The following is a 16,463-nucleotide window of genomic DNA, read 5'->3' as shown; positions in this document are numbered from 1 at the left end:
AAGTTTTTTTTCCAAAAATAAAGAAAACCTAAACTATAATTTTGAAATGAGAAATCTTTGAAAACAAATGAAAAAATAGACCATAACATCAAACTTTTATCTTCATGACATATTTTTATTAACATAGCAAAGATAATCAAGCTATAACATAAGAATCACAATAAATATTCTACGGTTGTAAATCATTTTTGACAAAAACTTGTGTGAGACGGTTTCACGGATCGTATTTGTGGGACGGATATCTTATTTAGGGTCACCCATGAAAAAATATTATTTTTTATGCTAAGAGTATTACTTTTTAGAGTGAGTCTCATGTGAGACCGTCTCGACGGGTCAACCCTACCCATATCACAATAAAAAGTGATAGTTTTAGCATAAAAAATAACACTTTTTCATGGATAACCCAAATAAGAGATCGTCTCACGAATACGAACCGTGAGACCGTCTCACACAAGTTTTTTCCTACTTTTTATTGTGAATATGGATAGGGTTGACCCGTCTCACAGATTATGATCCGTGAGATGGTCTCATATGAGACCCATTCATCATTTTTAACTCACGCTACTTTATTTTATTTTCTTTTTCTTTTTCCTCCTTTAAGACAGTTATTTCAACAAAATAAAAAATATTACTCCGACAAATTTCTTATTCACATATTGTGATTCATAGTTAGCATTTAAATGAGTATTTCCTTAAAAAAAGTTAACCCGATATAATTTATTATAAGATGAAATGGTCTAATTTTTATTTTGAATTCTAATGATTAGATATCCTTTTGGGCATAGTTTGGTACACATTGAGGATAAACATGTGATATATAATATAAAGATAAGTTAATGATAAATAAGATGTAGGATATTATATTTAATGTTTGATATGATTTTAATAAGAGTGAATAAATTTATATTAGATTGTAATGATAAAATTAACTTTATCATAATAAATTTTATAATTTCAAAGTTGTTGCTTGAGTTCATATTTCTTATATGTTCATGTGTCGACAGTGGTTGCATGATTTTTTTACCTAATTGTATATATTATATAATATGATAATTGAACCATTAATTTTTTGAGTCAAGTCAAACATAAATTTTTAAATTTAATCGAGTGATACTAGTAATTTTATTAAGATTTATACAAATCATTTATATAAATATTTCAAGTTGATTTATATAATTATCATATTATATAATATATAAAAACATTTATTTGATTTTAATTTCTATCTACAAGTGAAATGAGATAACAATAGAGTTCAGGATTTGTATGTATTGAAGACAATTAAGTCATTTGTGGTATTTTTATCATTATATTAAAATTATCACATCTCATAAAAGAGATATTTTATCACGGGCCCATTATATTATCACGGGCTTTCTAAAAAGGTACCAAACATGGGATAAGAAGGATTATTTATCAATCTCTCTCATATTACATGTATCAAACTATACCTTGGTTTATAAAGTAATATTTTTTTATGGTTGATATAAATAAAATATTTTTTTTTATGATAAACACTTGTGTGAGACGGTTTAATGGATCGTATTTTGTGAGATGATCTTTTATTTGGGTCATTCATTAAAAAATATTATTTTTTATATTAAAAAGTATTACTTTTTATTATGAATATCGACAAGATTGACATGTGTCTCACAAAAAACCTATTTTTTTTTTTTTTTTATAAACTTGATCTGTAAATCATTTTACATGAGTTTTGTGATATGTCATGTTCTAATGAATAAATATTTGTTTTAATTTTCGGGTTATAAAAATAAGTAATACATAACACACTCAATTACGGTCACAGTAATTGGTACTCCGGAACTGCGTCGTGATACATGGGAAGAGTGATGGAAATCTTGTCGCCCTCGGACAGGACCAAGAACTGCTTCCCTTTGATCCAAACAGATTTACATCTGCCAGCGTAGAACCATTAACATGCTGCTTCTAGTTTTTCATAATTCTTACCTCGGTTTTTCCTTTCCTTCCAACTCCCACAGAAAGCTATCAAACACCATTGCTCTAATTTCGTATCTAATTCCTCAACACCATGTGCGAAAATGTTTTCCGAAGTCAATTTGCTCTTCTCTGAGTACGAGTTCTGAGCACCCCCTCAGTTCGCTTGGTGATGGGCAGGAGCTTTCTTGCGATATATATAACGATACAATTTGCCTCATGTGCCAAGAAGGGGAGGTAGACGACGCCATGACATTGCTATCTCAAATGGAGGCCATCGGGTTTCGCCCCAATTCTGCGGCTTACAGCTTCTTGATAACTGCCCTCGGAAGTATTGGGAGAACTTTAGAAGCTGATATCATTTTCCAAGAAATGACTTTCTCTGGGTGCAGACCAAGAGTGAGGTTGTTCAACGCTTTGCTCTCGAGTTGTTTGAGGAAAGGCCTCTTAAAGCTGGCTGATAAGGTTTTAATTGCTATGGATGATATGGGTTTGGAAAGAAACCGAAAAACCTTCGAAATTCTTATTGACTATCACGTTAATGCAGGGCGTCTCAGTGATACTTGGCTACTGATAGCTGAGATGAAGAGAAAGGGATATCATCCCAATTCGTTTGTGTATAGCAAGATTATCGGACTTTATAGGGATAATGGGATGTGGAAGAAAGCAATGGGGATTTTGGTAGACATACAAGCAATGGGAATGGTGTTGGATAGAAGAATATACAATAGTGTAATTGATACTTTTGGGAAGTACGGTGAATTAGGAGAAGCTTTGGAAGTTTTTGAGAAAATGCGACAAGAACATATAAAACCAGATATCATAACATGGAATTCGTTGATAAGGTGGCATTGCAAATTTGGGGATCTATCCAGTGCCCTCGATTTGCTTCATCAGATGCATGAGCAAGGGATGTATCCCGATCCAAAGATATTTATTATTATAATCTCTCGCTTAGGGGAGCAGGGGAAGTGGGATGATGTAAGAAATATTTTCGAGGATATGAGAGGCAGAGGACATCAAAGGAGTGGTGCCATTTATGCTATTATGGTTGATATTTATGGGCAGTATGGGAAGTTTCAAAATGTCGAGGGGTGTATAAATGCTCTGAAATTGGAAGGTGTTCAACTATCACCGAGCATATTTTGTGTTTTGGCAAATGCTTATGCGCAGCAGGTTGTATATCTTCTTTTAGTTTGTATTATTATATCCCTCCATGACCTGCAAACTGAGTGCGTCTGTCTATCTGCGATCTATTTGTCACCGGTTCATATGTTTAGGTGTCTCACCATTTGAAAACAATACATTTACTTTAGGCTACGTCTTTATTCTTCATCCGTTTGATTGGTTGCTTTGCTCCAATTCTTTCCTATTCATTTATTTGTATATCACCAATGTTCACCAACTTTTATATGGTCATAACATTGAGTGGTTTTAATTTCAAAGAACAAAATACACAAGGAATCAGAAGTATTCTTGAATGGACCCATAAGTCAAGTGACTCGAGTATAGTCAGGATGGATAAAATTCAGCTTAGCTATTCGAAATATTAAGATGTTAGCTCGTCTTACCATCTATTCCCTTAAATACAGGGATTCTGTGAGCAAACGGTTAAAGTTCTGCAGCTGATGGAAGCTGAGGGAATGGAACCAAACCTAATAATGCTGAATGTCTTGATTAATGCTTTTGCTATTGCTGGACGACAAATGGAAGCACAATCAGTCTATCTCTACATTAGAGAGAGTGTAAGACAAAGTTCAGTGACGTAATTTTTCCCGTAACACTGTACAAGCATTTTTTTAGTCAACAAGCTAATTTTTGTGCAGGGCATCAGTCCAGATGTAGTTACCTATTGTACACTTATGAAGGCATTTCTGAGGGCCAGGAAGTTTGATCAGGTTTTTGATATCTGTCTGAAACTAAGAGTCATTGATCATGCCATTTGTCATAGTCGCGAGCTTGTGCATGTCTATAGCTATTGATTTTGTAAGCCACTATGAATGAGTAGGAGCAGCTCTATTACATCAGTCAGATTTCCATGATTGGATTTGCATGTATAATTTGTGTTCCTTATGCTACCTTGGTTCCAGACTCATCCTGCTTTTATCAGCTAGAATTATTGTGACATGGAATGAGGCGAGTTCAATTGAGGATGCCTTTGGCAGACATCATATAACACTCACTCCATAAGCACAGAACTGGTGTCACCTATATGCCACTATCAATATTCCTCTTCTGACCAATTTTCTTACCCATTCTCAATATTTGCACATTTTGTCATGAATTGTACCCCTCCTCCCCCGACAATTTTATGATATATCAGACAGTTTATTATGTCTCCTGGCACAGCTCAAAGAAATGAGTTCGAGCTTTAATTACAAGCCTGTGGCACTTGGAGGTAGATTCATTATGTTGTATGATTGAGTCTGGTGAAAGGAAAATGGAGTTTGTTTAGTCAAAAGTTAAGTTTTTTCATCGGAGTTTGTTTAGTCAAAAGTTAAGTTTTTTTCATCACGCGATTTGGTTTGGTTCTTCTTAAACTCCAGGCAGAGAGCAAAGATAGGTTGTTGGTTTCATAGAAGCTGTAATGGGTTTACTGGAGCTTTAAAGAAAGTGTTTCTTTGTTGGCATTTCAGGTTCCTAAGATATATAGTGAAATGGAATCATCAGGTTGCTCACCAGATAGACAAGCCAGAGAAATACTGAATTCTGCGTTGTTGGTTCTTGAACGAAGGCATGGTTAATGAGGTGAACAGGGCACAGGGCATTATGCTAGCATATGATGCAGAGTGTTCAATTTATTGGTCATTGAATTTATTGACTTCATATAGTGTCTTTCCGTTTGCAGCCTCCTTGGTTTTCGTAATTAACTGATGTGGGTTCCCCAATATCTTCATCCCACCCAGCTCGTCTATTCTATTTTATTAAAGTCGAGAAAATGATAGAGACAGCCAAGAACACCAAAATATGTACATGGACAAATTCACCAACATTGTTTTCTAACAAAATTTTAGTGTAATTCTTCGTTATTTCTTATAATTACATTTTGATTCTCATTTAAATATAAATCAAATGAATTATAAAAATATTGTACAAGTACACAACATGTGTATCGATATACTAGTATTTATTAACACATGGCAAATTAACATATTACAATTGTGTCAAACATTATATAAAATGATATTTTTTTAGATTCGTTCGGTCCTACCCACCATACTCGTTTGCATGGAGTTGATACTATCAACTCGTCAATGATTTGGGATATTACTCGTATGAGTATGGTCGAACACAGTCTTTTTTCAAAACCCTTTCTTTGCTCTAATCGGAATGGACGTTACGAACAATATCATCTCTATTTAAATCAAGAATATAAAATGGCGCAAGTTTTGATGCAGACATCTTATGTTAATTGGACGTTACAAACAATATCATCTCAATTCAGATCAAGAATATAAAATGGCTCAAGTTTCGACGCAAACATCTTATGTAGTAGTTGTGTTTATTTAAGTAGCATTAATAAATGCTTGATAAAAAGTGATTATAAATTTTACTTTATAAAGTTGTGCAATTTTATAAAAGAAACATTCATGATTATTTTTTTTTAAATATTTGCGAACACTATATATATGAGAAAGCCAAGCCCGAGAAAACTTTCTGAGAAATTCTTTAATAATAATAACAATATTTAGGTCTCTCGTGAGACGGATATGTGAATGAATCAAATCTGCATATATTTATAATAATAAATAATATTTTTGACATAAAAAATAATATATTTTTATGAGTGACTCAAATAGAAGATTCATATCACAAAATAGACTCACGCAAAAGTTTTTGTAATTACATCTAACTATGGGAGGGGGAAAACCATTTTTAAGCCCATTAAATGGCTTGGAAAGTGTTGAACTTTCCCACTCCCGTATTACATATTCAAATGGTGAAACGAGTTGATATTATGCTACTAAATTCTTTGTACATAGCGTTAGAGTTGTACGGTACAAAATTAACACACGTGCAAATACTTATTAGGCCGGGTGGAATGGTACTTCTTCCATCGGTGTCAAGGGTGGTGTGGCTTGTCCAAGTCCTCGAGAGGACGGAAGAAGGCCTTTTGCTCCAGCACCGAATACGCGCTGCCATTTGAACCACCATCCTCATCTGCCAAGGCTGGTCCATCTTTTGCAGGGCCGAAAACCCCAGTCTTAGGGTGAGGAGCCCAATATTGTTGAGTTTGTGGTGGGATGACGTTGTCTGGAACCAAAGAAGAGAGAGCCTGATCCTCGTCTGGGTTCTTGTCGTAGGTTGAAACGTGCACACCTCTCCTAGGTTATCATTAATGAGATCAATTCAACACATATTACAATACATGGAAGACGCTGAAGAAATGAGAATTGAGCTTCATATGATAGTGTTAATAAAACAGGGTAAGCCGAATTTAGTTCGTTTCTTAGTATAGCACAGGGTACTAATAAAAAATAAGATTGTCCATATTCAACATGCATCACATACTTTCCACATTACGAAGTATGTTTTTTGTGTGTGATTTAAAAGGTAAGTGGTTGAGTAGCAGACGTGCGTATGAAAGGTAGGTGAACTGGTTATGACATGAAGATGGGGTGTTTCAAGAATGGGACAAAAACAGTTCTGAACCCAAAAATAGACTGCCTAACAACCAAACTTTATCAAATTACTCAAGCCAAACATAAATACAAAAACCATGTTCACCGCAAAAAAAATTATTTTTTAATCGGACAAATTTATCTTAGTTCACCAACTTACCAAACATGTATGTCTAAATATCCGAGAAAATAACCTTTGTGAATCAGATGAACCATAAAAATCCATTTCCTTGATGTGGAGAGGACGAGAGGTCCACACTCCACATGTTTCAGCTAATGCACAATGTCCCCATCTTTTATCCTCTCAAGTCTCATCCTATCCCTGATAGCACCTTATCAACATTTTCTCGAATCCGTGCAAGCAACGTACTCTAAACTTGTCACGTTATATAAAAACAAACCACCTATCTAATCGATTAACCAAGAAGCATCTTCTTTAAATCCATTTATATTTTAACTGATATACAGCAGTTACAATATCTTGAAAAAAATTATTAAAATTTAATAAAATAAAATAAAAACCCATCCAACAAAGTATACACATGAAATTGTGAGAAGATAAGGCTTGGTCGAGCGCAAGATCAAGTGATCCGGTCGTACAGATCCTTGAAAACATAACAATCTAAGGCCTTCAATCTCGAAAAGGGATAAAAAATCGAAACAAACTCCAAATAACGAAATGAAATTCCGATCACCGATAAACAAAGCAAAAAGGCTAACGTCCGTCCGGTCAGTAACACATCCAGTCCCCAAAAGTAATCAACATTCATGTTAAACAATACAGTCTATATAAAAGCAGCTACAGATAGAACTAACACCACAGTAGCTACATACATTCACAGACAGAAGCAAACCTGATTACGGTGGAATCTCGGGAACGGACCCGGCTGACAAATTGTTTACCGAAGCTCGCCAATCCTCGGCTCTGCAAATTAGATGCCATACAATCAAAAATTCTCTGGGAGTTCTGGGGAGAGAGAGAGAGAGAGAGAGAAGGGGTTTGACTGAGAGATGACGAGGATTACGATGGGTTTCTTTTGTATGCTCCTACGGAATACCAACCGCCGTCAGATTAACGGAGTCGTTAGCGGGTGTATGCGTAGACGGTTGAAATTTGACTTTTTATGTTCTTGATAATTAATAATATCTTCAATGTTGTGTATAACATAGTTGTTATTTGATAAAGTAAGTTGTTATTATGTGAAAATTATATATAAAATAATCATATAATATAGTAAATGCTTTCCAGGAAGAATATTCCTACAAGATTTGCCAAGAAAATATTATAATAACGTCAACATTTTCCACTTCCACCCGAGTAAACGATGAACCCACGAAATTGGTGAGAATGGGAGGTAATAACTACATGTTGTGTCAAGTCAAACATTGTTATTTAATAATTACATTATTGTGACATTTTCACGACTTTAAAACTAACTTGATACAAGTTTATTATCTCTATATTTGTCACGAAGGAGTGTGACTTGCCATGCCTACAAAATTTAGGAATTATAATACTCCTACAAATTTACATTAAAAAAAAAAGTAAGTAATTCAGTTCAATTACAGCGGCAGTCACGCCAATTACCAACTGAATCATCCATCATCTAATGCGGTTCAAGTGTGCAAATGGCTCTACATTTGTCTTGGGTGCCGGCTTACTCAACACTTCAGGTGTCCCAAAAACATTCCAAAACCTAAGAGTTTCATCACCTGCTGCAGACGCCACTGTGCAGCCATCCGGACTCTGCATCACACATAGAATATAGTGAATACAAACAAGGTTTTATCAAGAAAATAAGTATTCAAGTACCTAATCAAGATCAGTTTAACTACCTGGGACATGAAGAGAACTCTAGATGTATGACCAGTGAGCTCTGTTATCTTCACCATGGAAGGGTATTTCCAGAGAGTGAGCTGATTTTGAGTGAAACCATGTGAACTAAGCAACTCTCGCTCATTCTTGTTCCACAGAAGAGCACATACTTGTGAACCTGTGTCTACGGAGTTCAAGCAAGCGCCAGTGTGAGTGTTCCAGAACTTTATGCACCTGTCACCTCCACCTCCGCCAGTGGCCAATAAATTCCCTTGGAAAGGACACCATGCGAGTGCTTTTACAGCAGCAGTATGCTCCTCCAGCCTGTGCAGCCACTGCGTTGGAGCATTTGATGAAGCCACGGACCTGTCCCATATGTGCAGGAGATTATCGTTTCCACCACTGGCCAACTGCTGCCCAGAGGCTGACCATTTAAGACCACAAACTTCTTGATGATGCCCTCTATAAGTTTCAACTATGTGTGAGCGCACTCTGACGTCATTGTTAATGATCTGTCCATCCATTCCTCCAGTGGTTAAAATGTGATTGTTCCAGTCCAAAGCACCAACTCGTGATCCATGGCCTCCTTTTAATGTTCTTAGCTGCAGGATCAGTATCAGATAATGAATATTGTTTGACTGGTGAATCAAAAGAAACATGAAGAAATGTCAACCAAGAGATATGAATCATAAAAGGCGCTTACAAGTCTGTTAGCTGTGGAATCCCAAAGCTGAACTTCGGAGTTATTCAGACCAACAGCAATATGCCTTCCATCAGGAGCCCATTTGACACTGGTAACTGGGCCACTTTCTCCATCTATGGTGACAAGTTCTGATGTGTTTCCATCAGAGGCATCCCACAAATATACAGTGCTTCCAAGAGCAATAGAAAGAACATTGGAACTTCCCCAATCCAACAAATTCAAATAGTAATCATCCACAAGATCAGGGGCATCTAATGTCCTCTCAGAAGTCTGCATCAAGACCCGGTGAGGGCGGTAAGTTAGAAGCTCCTATGTAATACAAGAACACTAGAAGAAAAAACCAACCAACCTGGGGTATGTGTCGGCGGGGTTTGGCAGGTTTGGCTTGGTGAGCAGTCGATGAAAACTCGTTTGGAATAGCCTCCACCGGTGTTGGCGGTTTGTTCTTAAATGCCAATATCCTTGTCCTGTTCATGTTGAATGTTTCTGCAAGATGCTTCCTGTAGGCCTCCCTGGACGGAGAAGAGCTAACGGATGGATTTTCCTTACCTTTCCTTCCTTCTGTAAGCATGAAATGTGCATAATCGAAATCCATTGCTGATCTATTAGGTATGAATCGATCCAACTGTTGCAAAACATGTATTCAGTTAATGAGATGCACAAACGGTTTTCTCTCTGGAAACTACGATACATACATATAGCACAAATAATCTCAGAAAAATGCTAGTCTACACACATTGGAGGATCAACCAGACAATTTAAGAACCCTAAGCTGATACATTCCTCAAAGAAAATAAAAAACCAACATTGTTTAATTAATAACTCCATCCGTTGGCAGGTATTGCACCCAAATAATGACTTTCCAAAACTCAGGATTTGCATAATCAATTCCGTCAACTCTTGTCAATAAAAAGGCGGGCTTATTAATCTATAATCTGACCAAATATAAAAAACATTTTAAAGCAGTAGATGCGCCTAAACATTCACGACAGATAAAAGTATATCCGTCTGGTAAGAATAACGAGAAATATAGGCAAAGCAACAGTTACATACGTTTTCCCTCGAGTTTCTTTTTTGTAGAAGCTGTTCTTGAAGCGGGTATCTCGATTGAGTCTTGTTCGATGATGCCGAAGAGTTGATCATACCTGCATCCATCACTATGGAAAAACAACACAACAGGCAGGAAAATATAGCACAGAAACAGAAATACAGATCGAGGTGTGCTTTGTGCGAGTGTGTGAGAATTTGCGTGATATCCACAGAAATCAAGAAACCAAACACGCTGCAAACAAAATTTTCACGAGAAAAGAAAAACTGAAACAAATAGCTAAATCAAATTTCAACCTAAAATTTGAATTAAACAAACAATTAAAAGAAACCCAGTAATCAGGAGATAGAGATCGTTAAAAGAGAGTGCGGTGGCCAAAGCGCCGTCCCCCCAATAATTCGATTAGATCGAGCAAAAGAGATTGTAAAGCGATTGACTGATTGGTAGTCTAGTACAAGAAGCGGAGGGGTTTATATACAATTAAATTTTGCGAATTAGGGTTTGCTAGCAGCTTGCGAAGTCCGCAAAATTTTTTTTGTTTAGGAAAGAGAATTGTAACGGCTATATTGAGAAGAAAGCCGTTGATATATCGTTTGACAAAATTACCCCGTACAGCTCTGCAGATTCGTTGTTAATTTCGGGGTATCTCGGCAAAAGTAAATGTGCAGGTTGGGCCATGGGCTGTTTTGGGTATCTTGGTAAAAGTAAATGTGCTCGGATGAGGTTGGGCCGTGGGCTGTTTTCAAAGTTACGTTATCTGGGCTAGGGTTGTGAAGTCTCTTGTGTGCGCGATACCCGATACTATCATATTAAATATGATGAAATATAAAAAATTATACATCTAATAAGTGAGTGTCGTATTATTATACTCATATAAGTATGTGGTGAATACATATCAAAATTAGAATGAATTGATTAGATTGATTCTAAAATGAATAATCACAATTTTGTCATTTTCTTTTCATTTATACACATCAAAAGATTGTAAATGAATACCATATCAAGATTTTGGCAAAAATTTGTGTGAGATGGTCTCACAGATCGTATTTTGTGAGACAGATCTCTTATTTGGGTTATCCATGAAAAATTATTACTTTTTATGCTAAAAATATTTACTTGTTATTGTGAATATTTGTAGGGTTGACCCGTCTCATAGATAAAGATTCGTGATACCGTCTCAGAAGAGACCTACTCCAGGATTTTTCTATTTTCTGTAGGAGCGAGCGATTATCGCTATACCAAAGCTATAGCTAGTGATAAATTGTGCAACTCAAATATTTTAAACCGTACAACAACTCAAGCACCATATATTCGATCGTTCTATATCCAACATTTTCTTTCCATTTATAAGAACCAACGGTTATTTAGCATTACTCAAATAAACCACTGAAAATACGCTAAATCCAATTAATAATTTCAAATAAACGTAACATTAGAGTATTAATTACGTAAGATTATACCTAATAAGTATTTATCCATATTCATACGTGACGTCAATAAAAAAAATATAATCTATGTTATTTAATTCTAATTTGTACTACTCACGTTTATTTCAAGTATAAAATTTATTTATAAAACGGAATACAAATTTTATTGCTAATAGATTGTGAATTTGTGGCTTATAATACTCTATTATTTGTGATTTTATAAAGAGATCCGTCCTACAAAAATATTATAAAAGATTTCATTTTCATATATATGATAGTAACCACCTACTTTTGTTTTAATTTCAAGACACATTTTTATTTTATTTCAACAATTCAGATATCAATTGAGTCTCTCCATAATTGGTCAAATTTCATTTTAATCCATCGATAATGATAAAAATTTTATACACGCGATGCGTGTATAAAATAATTAACTAATATCTCATTGATAAATACGAAAATGAATACTATATATTGAGATATTAGTCATCAAATTTTTATTTAAATGGTATATTCAATAATAATTGATAGGATGAAAAGTTGAATATATATATATATATATATCAGAATCAATTGGCTGAAAAAGTGAAATCGAATGCCAAGTATAAACATACTCCAAGTTGCCAAAACAGTTTTCTCCCACTGTTGTGAGTTAAGGACTAATTCTCTAATTCTACTGTTTACGAAGAGTCGCTCGCTCTCTCTCATTTACCGTTGGATTCGAAGTTCTATTCCCAGAATTTTTCTTCTCTCTGGTGAGTTTACTATTTCAGTTGGATTTTGTGATTATTTGCCTGTTAATCTAGGGTTTTCAATGCCTGTTTCGATACGAGTTTCGATTAAATCGGGAGCTGTAAACAATTCGAATAAATTGTTTTTTTGATTTACTTTTTGTCGTTTGATGATTGATTATAAGTGAATGAACGCATTCTGCAGATAGAGGTGTTGTAAATGGAGGTGGCTGCAAATGAGAACCCTGAGAACTTGGCTGTTACAGCCGACCATGACGCGGAACAGAATTGCGACCGTTCTGTCTCCGACTTGTCGAATCACGTGTAATAGTTTTAGTTTCCCTATTGAAGTTCTGTTTTTCAAGTATTTATCTATTCTTGTGTTTAATTCCTTGTGATTTGAGATAACAGAGGCATAGAATCCCTTCGATTTTCGGCGGAAGAAGTAAGATGTGCATTAGAAACAAGTGCATCCACTGGGAGGTTTTGGTATGCTTTTCGGTTATCGAAGTGTTCCTTCCTAGATTTGCGTTTCATGTCTTAGACTCGTAATATGTTTGTTTGTATGTTTGTAATATTAATAAATCTTATTATAGAGACGGGATCCTACATTTCTTTTGCATTTTACTGTTGCTGAGAAATAATCGTGTATTGTTGTCGCAAATTTTGATTAATTATTAGTCATCGGTGCATGATATTCATTATTTTCTTTAGCATTTGAGTATTTCCAGTGGAACCAAATATAAAGAATTCTAGCATTAATTTTGACACAAACTTTTTAACTATAGAACTCCAAAACTAAGTGAATATTTATTAAAAAAATATTTATGAACAACTATGACCCCTGAGCATTTCTATAATTGCTACCTATAACACAACCAGGAATTCTGATCCACTTCATAAGTTATATACATGTTATTTGTATTGCTGTAGAGGAATCTGTTCCAAATATTTGAATTTATTACGGATTAATTGTCATTCTATTGTTTCATCTCAGGCAAGATTGGAAAAAGTTAAAGAATATTCTATCTTACTATCTTAAACAGGTATTGGGAGATATGACAGGTTGTCAATAGTGTGTTACTACATTTTATGTTTCATTTATTATATCTGAGTAGACCTTCAATCTCCATGACTGGGGTTAAAATACATATTTTGCTCTACTTGCTGGTTTGATATGATTTTTCTGTGACCAAAATATCCATTTTTTAAATATTGACAATAATTCTTTTAATTTTCATTTGAAGATCCTGTCAGAATATCCAGAGGCAAAGATGACTATAGATCAACAGTTTTCCTTATTAGGAGAAACCTTCCAGGTGTTGGTGAAAAGGTTGGACGATGGTACTTCCCGGTGGCGCACCTTCTTTATTTTATTTATTTATTGTGATATGATGTCGGGTCTGAGTCATCCATTGCCTTTGCCCCAAATACTACTAAGCGACAACGCTTGGTGTAATATGCACTCTAAGCAACTCTGTGTTTGCCTTTTTATTCTCTATTCGGTCTCTTTAATTTTTTCTCTATCTTCACTGAAAGGGTGAAAGGCCAAAATTTATTGTTATTTATTGCTGCATGATGTTGAAGTAAGTGGTATGTGTATATTTATGGGTGAGAAAATATCAGGATCTATTACTCATATGAGCCAAGATTCAAGATTAGCGATTTGAGACATCCTAAATCTTCTAAGAATGAGAGGCCAAATTTTCTTGTTATTTATTTTGCATGACGTTGAAGTAAGCGGTATATGTATATTTATGGGCGAGGAAAAAAATTCCAGGGCTACTACTCTAACATGAGCCAAGATTCATGATTGGCAACATGAGACATCCTTAATTTCTAATTGGGTCTGAAAAGTTGTTTTCTGAGTCGATGCTCACTTAACAGTTTGAATAATAGATCTTTCTCGAGTTGATTTAGGATATTAATACCAGCGTCGAGCTCACCTATTGTGTCATCCTGTGCAGCTCTTGGTAGCTTTGATGAAGGTCCTCCATTTACTTTGCAAAGGCTTTGTGAGGTGAGCTTGTCGATGACTTCATTACTAGTTTTTTTTCCCTGGAAGTTTCGGTTGTTTTCCTTGTCGTAGCTTTTTTCTGGCCCTGGATCAAGGTCTCATTGTTTTACCTTCTTTCAATTATATTTTCTAATCTATGCATCTGTAACGTAGTTGTAATCCTGATTAAACAGATCCTATTGTCTGCAAGAAGTATATATCCCAGGCTCGCAAAGCTCACATTGGCTCTAGAAAAGGTATTTCATTAACTTTTACTGACACCATGGCCGCAGCCACCAATAAAAATGACACCAGTTGAATTCGAAAAGTGATATGAATCTCTTCTGGTGGTTAAACTTTATACTGAAGCAGCTCTTCTATTGTTTAATTCCCTGAGACTTGATGCGTGTTATTTAATCTTTATGCACAAAAAAGCCAAATCGCTTGGTGTTTGATGTTCTTCGAAGTTGTCGTTAGTTCAAAAGGTTGATTTTCCTATATTCTCATTCGTACAGAAGACAATAGAGAGTTTGGTTCCATTTGGTTCCTTGGCAATCGGATAAAAGAAAAATGAGGAAATAAATATTTTCCAGAAATTTTTTCATGAAAAACTTATTTCCATTTTCACTGTGTTTTTGACGTATCATGTTCCCTAAAAGATGGCCACGAACTCGCGTAAAATTCTAATGCTACCAACAATTGTGGAACTCCTACAACTGACTGCGTTGGACCACCTTTACTTTCCTAAAACCAAACACCCTAAATTCAGAAACAAAATTTGAATCCCGCTCATTTCCTTTTTCCCCATCTTATGTGAAATCAAATGGAGTCTTTTTTTTAACGCCCGAGCTTCAGTTTAGCTGGACAAATCCTACATTTTTTTGTGGATTTCTTTCACCCCACTTGGCATTGTTTTACACTCCCATGTCATGATATGATTCTATTTATGGTTTACCTTTACGATTTGCTTCCTGCCACTATTGATGAGCAATAAAGAAAATGCATCATCAGTATTGTATGGCCAAATTTTGGTTTACTCCTGATATACCTACACCATGATGCTAGTTTTGTTAAAAATTCAGGTTTTCTGTTTTTTATTTCAACAGAATTTGTTGGTCACATCTATGTTGACAATCTCTACTGATGGTAATCCTCCTTCGACCGAACAAAGTTCAAATGGAGCTCATGAAGAATGTGGAAGGACCCTGCCTCAGACAAATTCAGCAGAAAATGGTGTCAAACCCGCTGAAGAAGACAAAGATGAAATAATGACCGAGGTAGAGGAAGCTGAGGTTCATGAAGATATGACGATAGACATGGAAAGCATTGAAGAAGAAACTGTCAGATCATCAGAAGTCGCTAATCCTACTCCAACCGCTGACTCGTAGCATGGAATTAAAGTTTTCAATGGCCTGTGGCTTCAATTATTCAAAGACTTGAAGCAGTATGGATTTATGAGGAGTCGTTGGGTGGCTCGTTTCCTGGTATATGACGGTTGTTCCCTCAACTGTGAGTTTTTCAAGTATAATTCGATTTCTGATGTACGTTTAAACAATCGGCATTGATATGTTATGTTGTTACGATATATGTTTGTTTCACATTTTCACATTAGCTATATTTTTCTTGGTTAACATTTCATGAACTTTGTTAGATTTTGAAGCTCTCTTGGTTGTTGCATCCTCATTGCATGCCATATTCCCGTCATTTATTTATTTACTGTATAACAAGAACAGTTAAATATTATTGAGTAAAAGACGAAATATTTCTGTAGTTGAAATGACCAAAGCTGTAATTGGTATCCAATGTCAACTATTTAATGATATACACAAAAATGACCAGAATCACTTATATTACTTTTTTTTACATGTGTTAGTTATACGGCAGCAGAAAACATTGAAATGATAGCTCTTACTAAAAGATCTTAATCTGAAAAGCAAACGAAAGGAGGATATGGTGAAAGGGGTTCATTCGATCCTACCCCTACGGGCACTGTCCGCAAGGGTTGATCCAACGGCTCGGATTTTTCCGAGTCAATTTTTTTTTTTTTTTACATGGAGGTGGGGCTCGGATCACTCCACGTTGCCCGTGCAGGCACTGCCTGCACGTACAGGGTGAACAGAACCGGTGAAAGGACAGTTTACTCTATGAGCTTTTCTTGCCCCCT

The 16,463-nt window shown here is 35.5% G+C and overlaps 4 protein-coding genes across 6 annotated transcripts; 2 read left to right on the top strand and 2 right to left on the bottom strand.

The window, feature by feature from the left end:
• The first annotated feature begins 1,796 nt into the window (after window positions 1–1,796).
• Window positions 1,797–4,998, top strand: LOC140804849 (uncharacterized). 3 transcript variants are annotated; one of them, XR_012112215.1, is made up of 4 exons: window positions 1,797–3,132; window positions 3,549–3,701; window positions 3,783–4,401; window positions 4,438–4,998. XR_012112215.1 is itself a non-coding variant. In XM_073161001.1 (4 exons), the coding sequence occupies exons 1-4, from the start codon at window positions 1,939–1,941 to the stop codon at window positions 4,698–4,700; spliced, it is 1,527 nt and encodes a 508-aa protein (XP_073017102.1). In that variant the 5' UTR covers window positions 1,797–1,938; the 3' UTR covers window positions 4,701–4,998. The 3 variants fall into 3 exon arrangements, 1 of the variants encoding a protein (XP_073017102.1); XR_012112216.1 differs by having other exon boundaries at window positions 3,783–4,422; window positions 4,459–4,998; XM_073161001.1 differs by having other exon boundaries at window positions 3,783–3,854; window positions 4,593–4,998.
• A 746-nt stretch (window positions 4,999–5,744) lies between these two features.
• On the bottom strand, window positions 5,745–7,626 carry LOC140805062 (late embryogenesis abundant protein At5g17165-like). Its single transcript, XM_073161247.1, has 2 exons — window positions 7,433–7,626; window positions 5,745–6,281 (listed from the first exon to the last, which is right to left on the bottom strand). Exons 1-2 carry the CDS (start codon window positions 7,519–7,521, stop codon window positions 6,020–6,022), a joined length of 351 nt encoding a protein of 116 aa, XP_073017348.1. The 5' UTR covers window positions 7,522–7,626; the 3' UTR covers window positions 5,745–6,019.
• A 344-nt stretch (window positions 7,627–7,970) lies between these two features.
• LOC140804985 (cell division cycle 20.2, cofactor of APC complex-like) lies at window positions 7,971–10,663 on the bottom strand. The gene is made up of 5 exons (XM_073161163.1): window positions 10,151–10,663; window positions 9,447–9,722; window positions 9,098–9,367; window positions 8,415–8,996; window positions 7,971–8,325 (listed from the first exon to the last, which is right to left on the bottom strand). Exons 1-5 carry the CDS (start codon window positions 10,250–10,252, stop codon window positions 8,182–8,184), a joined length of 1,374 nt encoding a protein of 457 aa, XP_073017264.1. The 5' UTR covers window positions 10,253–10,663; the 3' UTR covers window positions 7,971–8,181.
• A 1,487-nt stretch (window positions 10,664–12,150) lies between these two features.
• LOC140804918 (uncharacterized) lies at window positions 12,151–15,953 on the top strand. Its single transcript, XM_073161074.1, has 8 exons — window positions 12,151–12,327; window positions 12,509–12,627; window positions 12,715–12,792; window positions 13,301–13,349; window positions 13,551–13,647; window positions 14,271–14,323; window positions 14,494–14,556; window positions 15,406–15,953. The coding sequence occupies exons 2-8, from the start codon at window positions 12,524–12,526 to the stop codon at window positions 15,685–15,687; spliced, it is 726 nt and encodes a 241-aa protein (XP_073017175.1). The 5' UTR covers window positions 12,151–12,327; window positions 12,509–12,523; the 3' UTR covers window positions 15,688–15,953.
• The last annotated feature ends 510 nt before the right edge of the window (window positions 15,954–16,463 follow it).

Source organism: Primulina eburnea, chromosome 11 (assembly GCF_022965805.1).
Source record: "Primulina eburnea isolate SZY01 chromosome 11, ASM2296580v1, whole genome shotgun sequence".
Classification (NCBI taxonomy): Eukaryota; Viridiplantae; Streptophyta; class Magnoliopsida; order Lamiales; family Gesneriaceae; genus Primulina; species Primulina eburnea.
The sequence above is the reverse complement of the archived record's forward strand: the minus strand, read 5'-3'. Positions and strand labels throughout refer to the sequence as shown.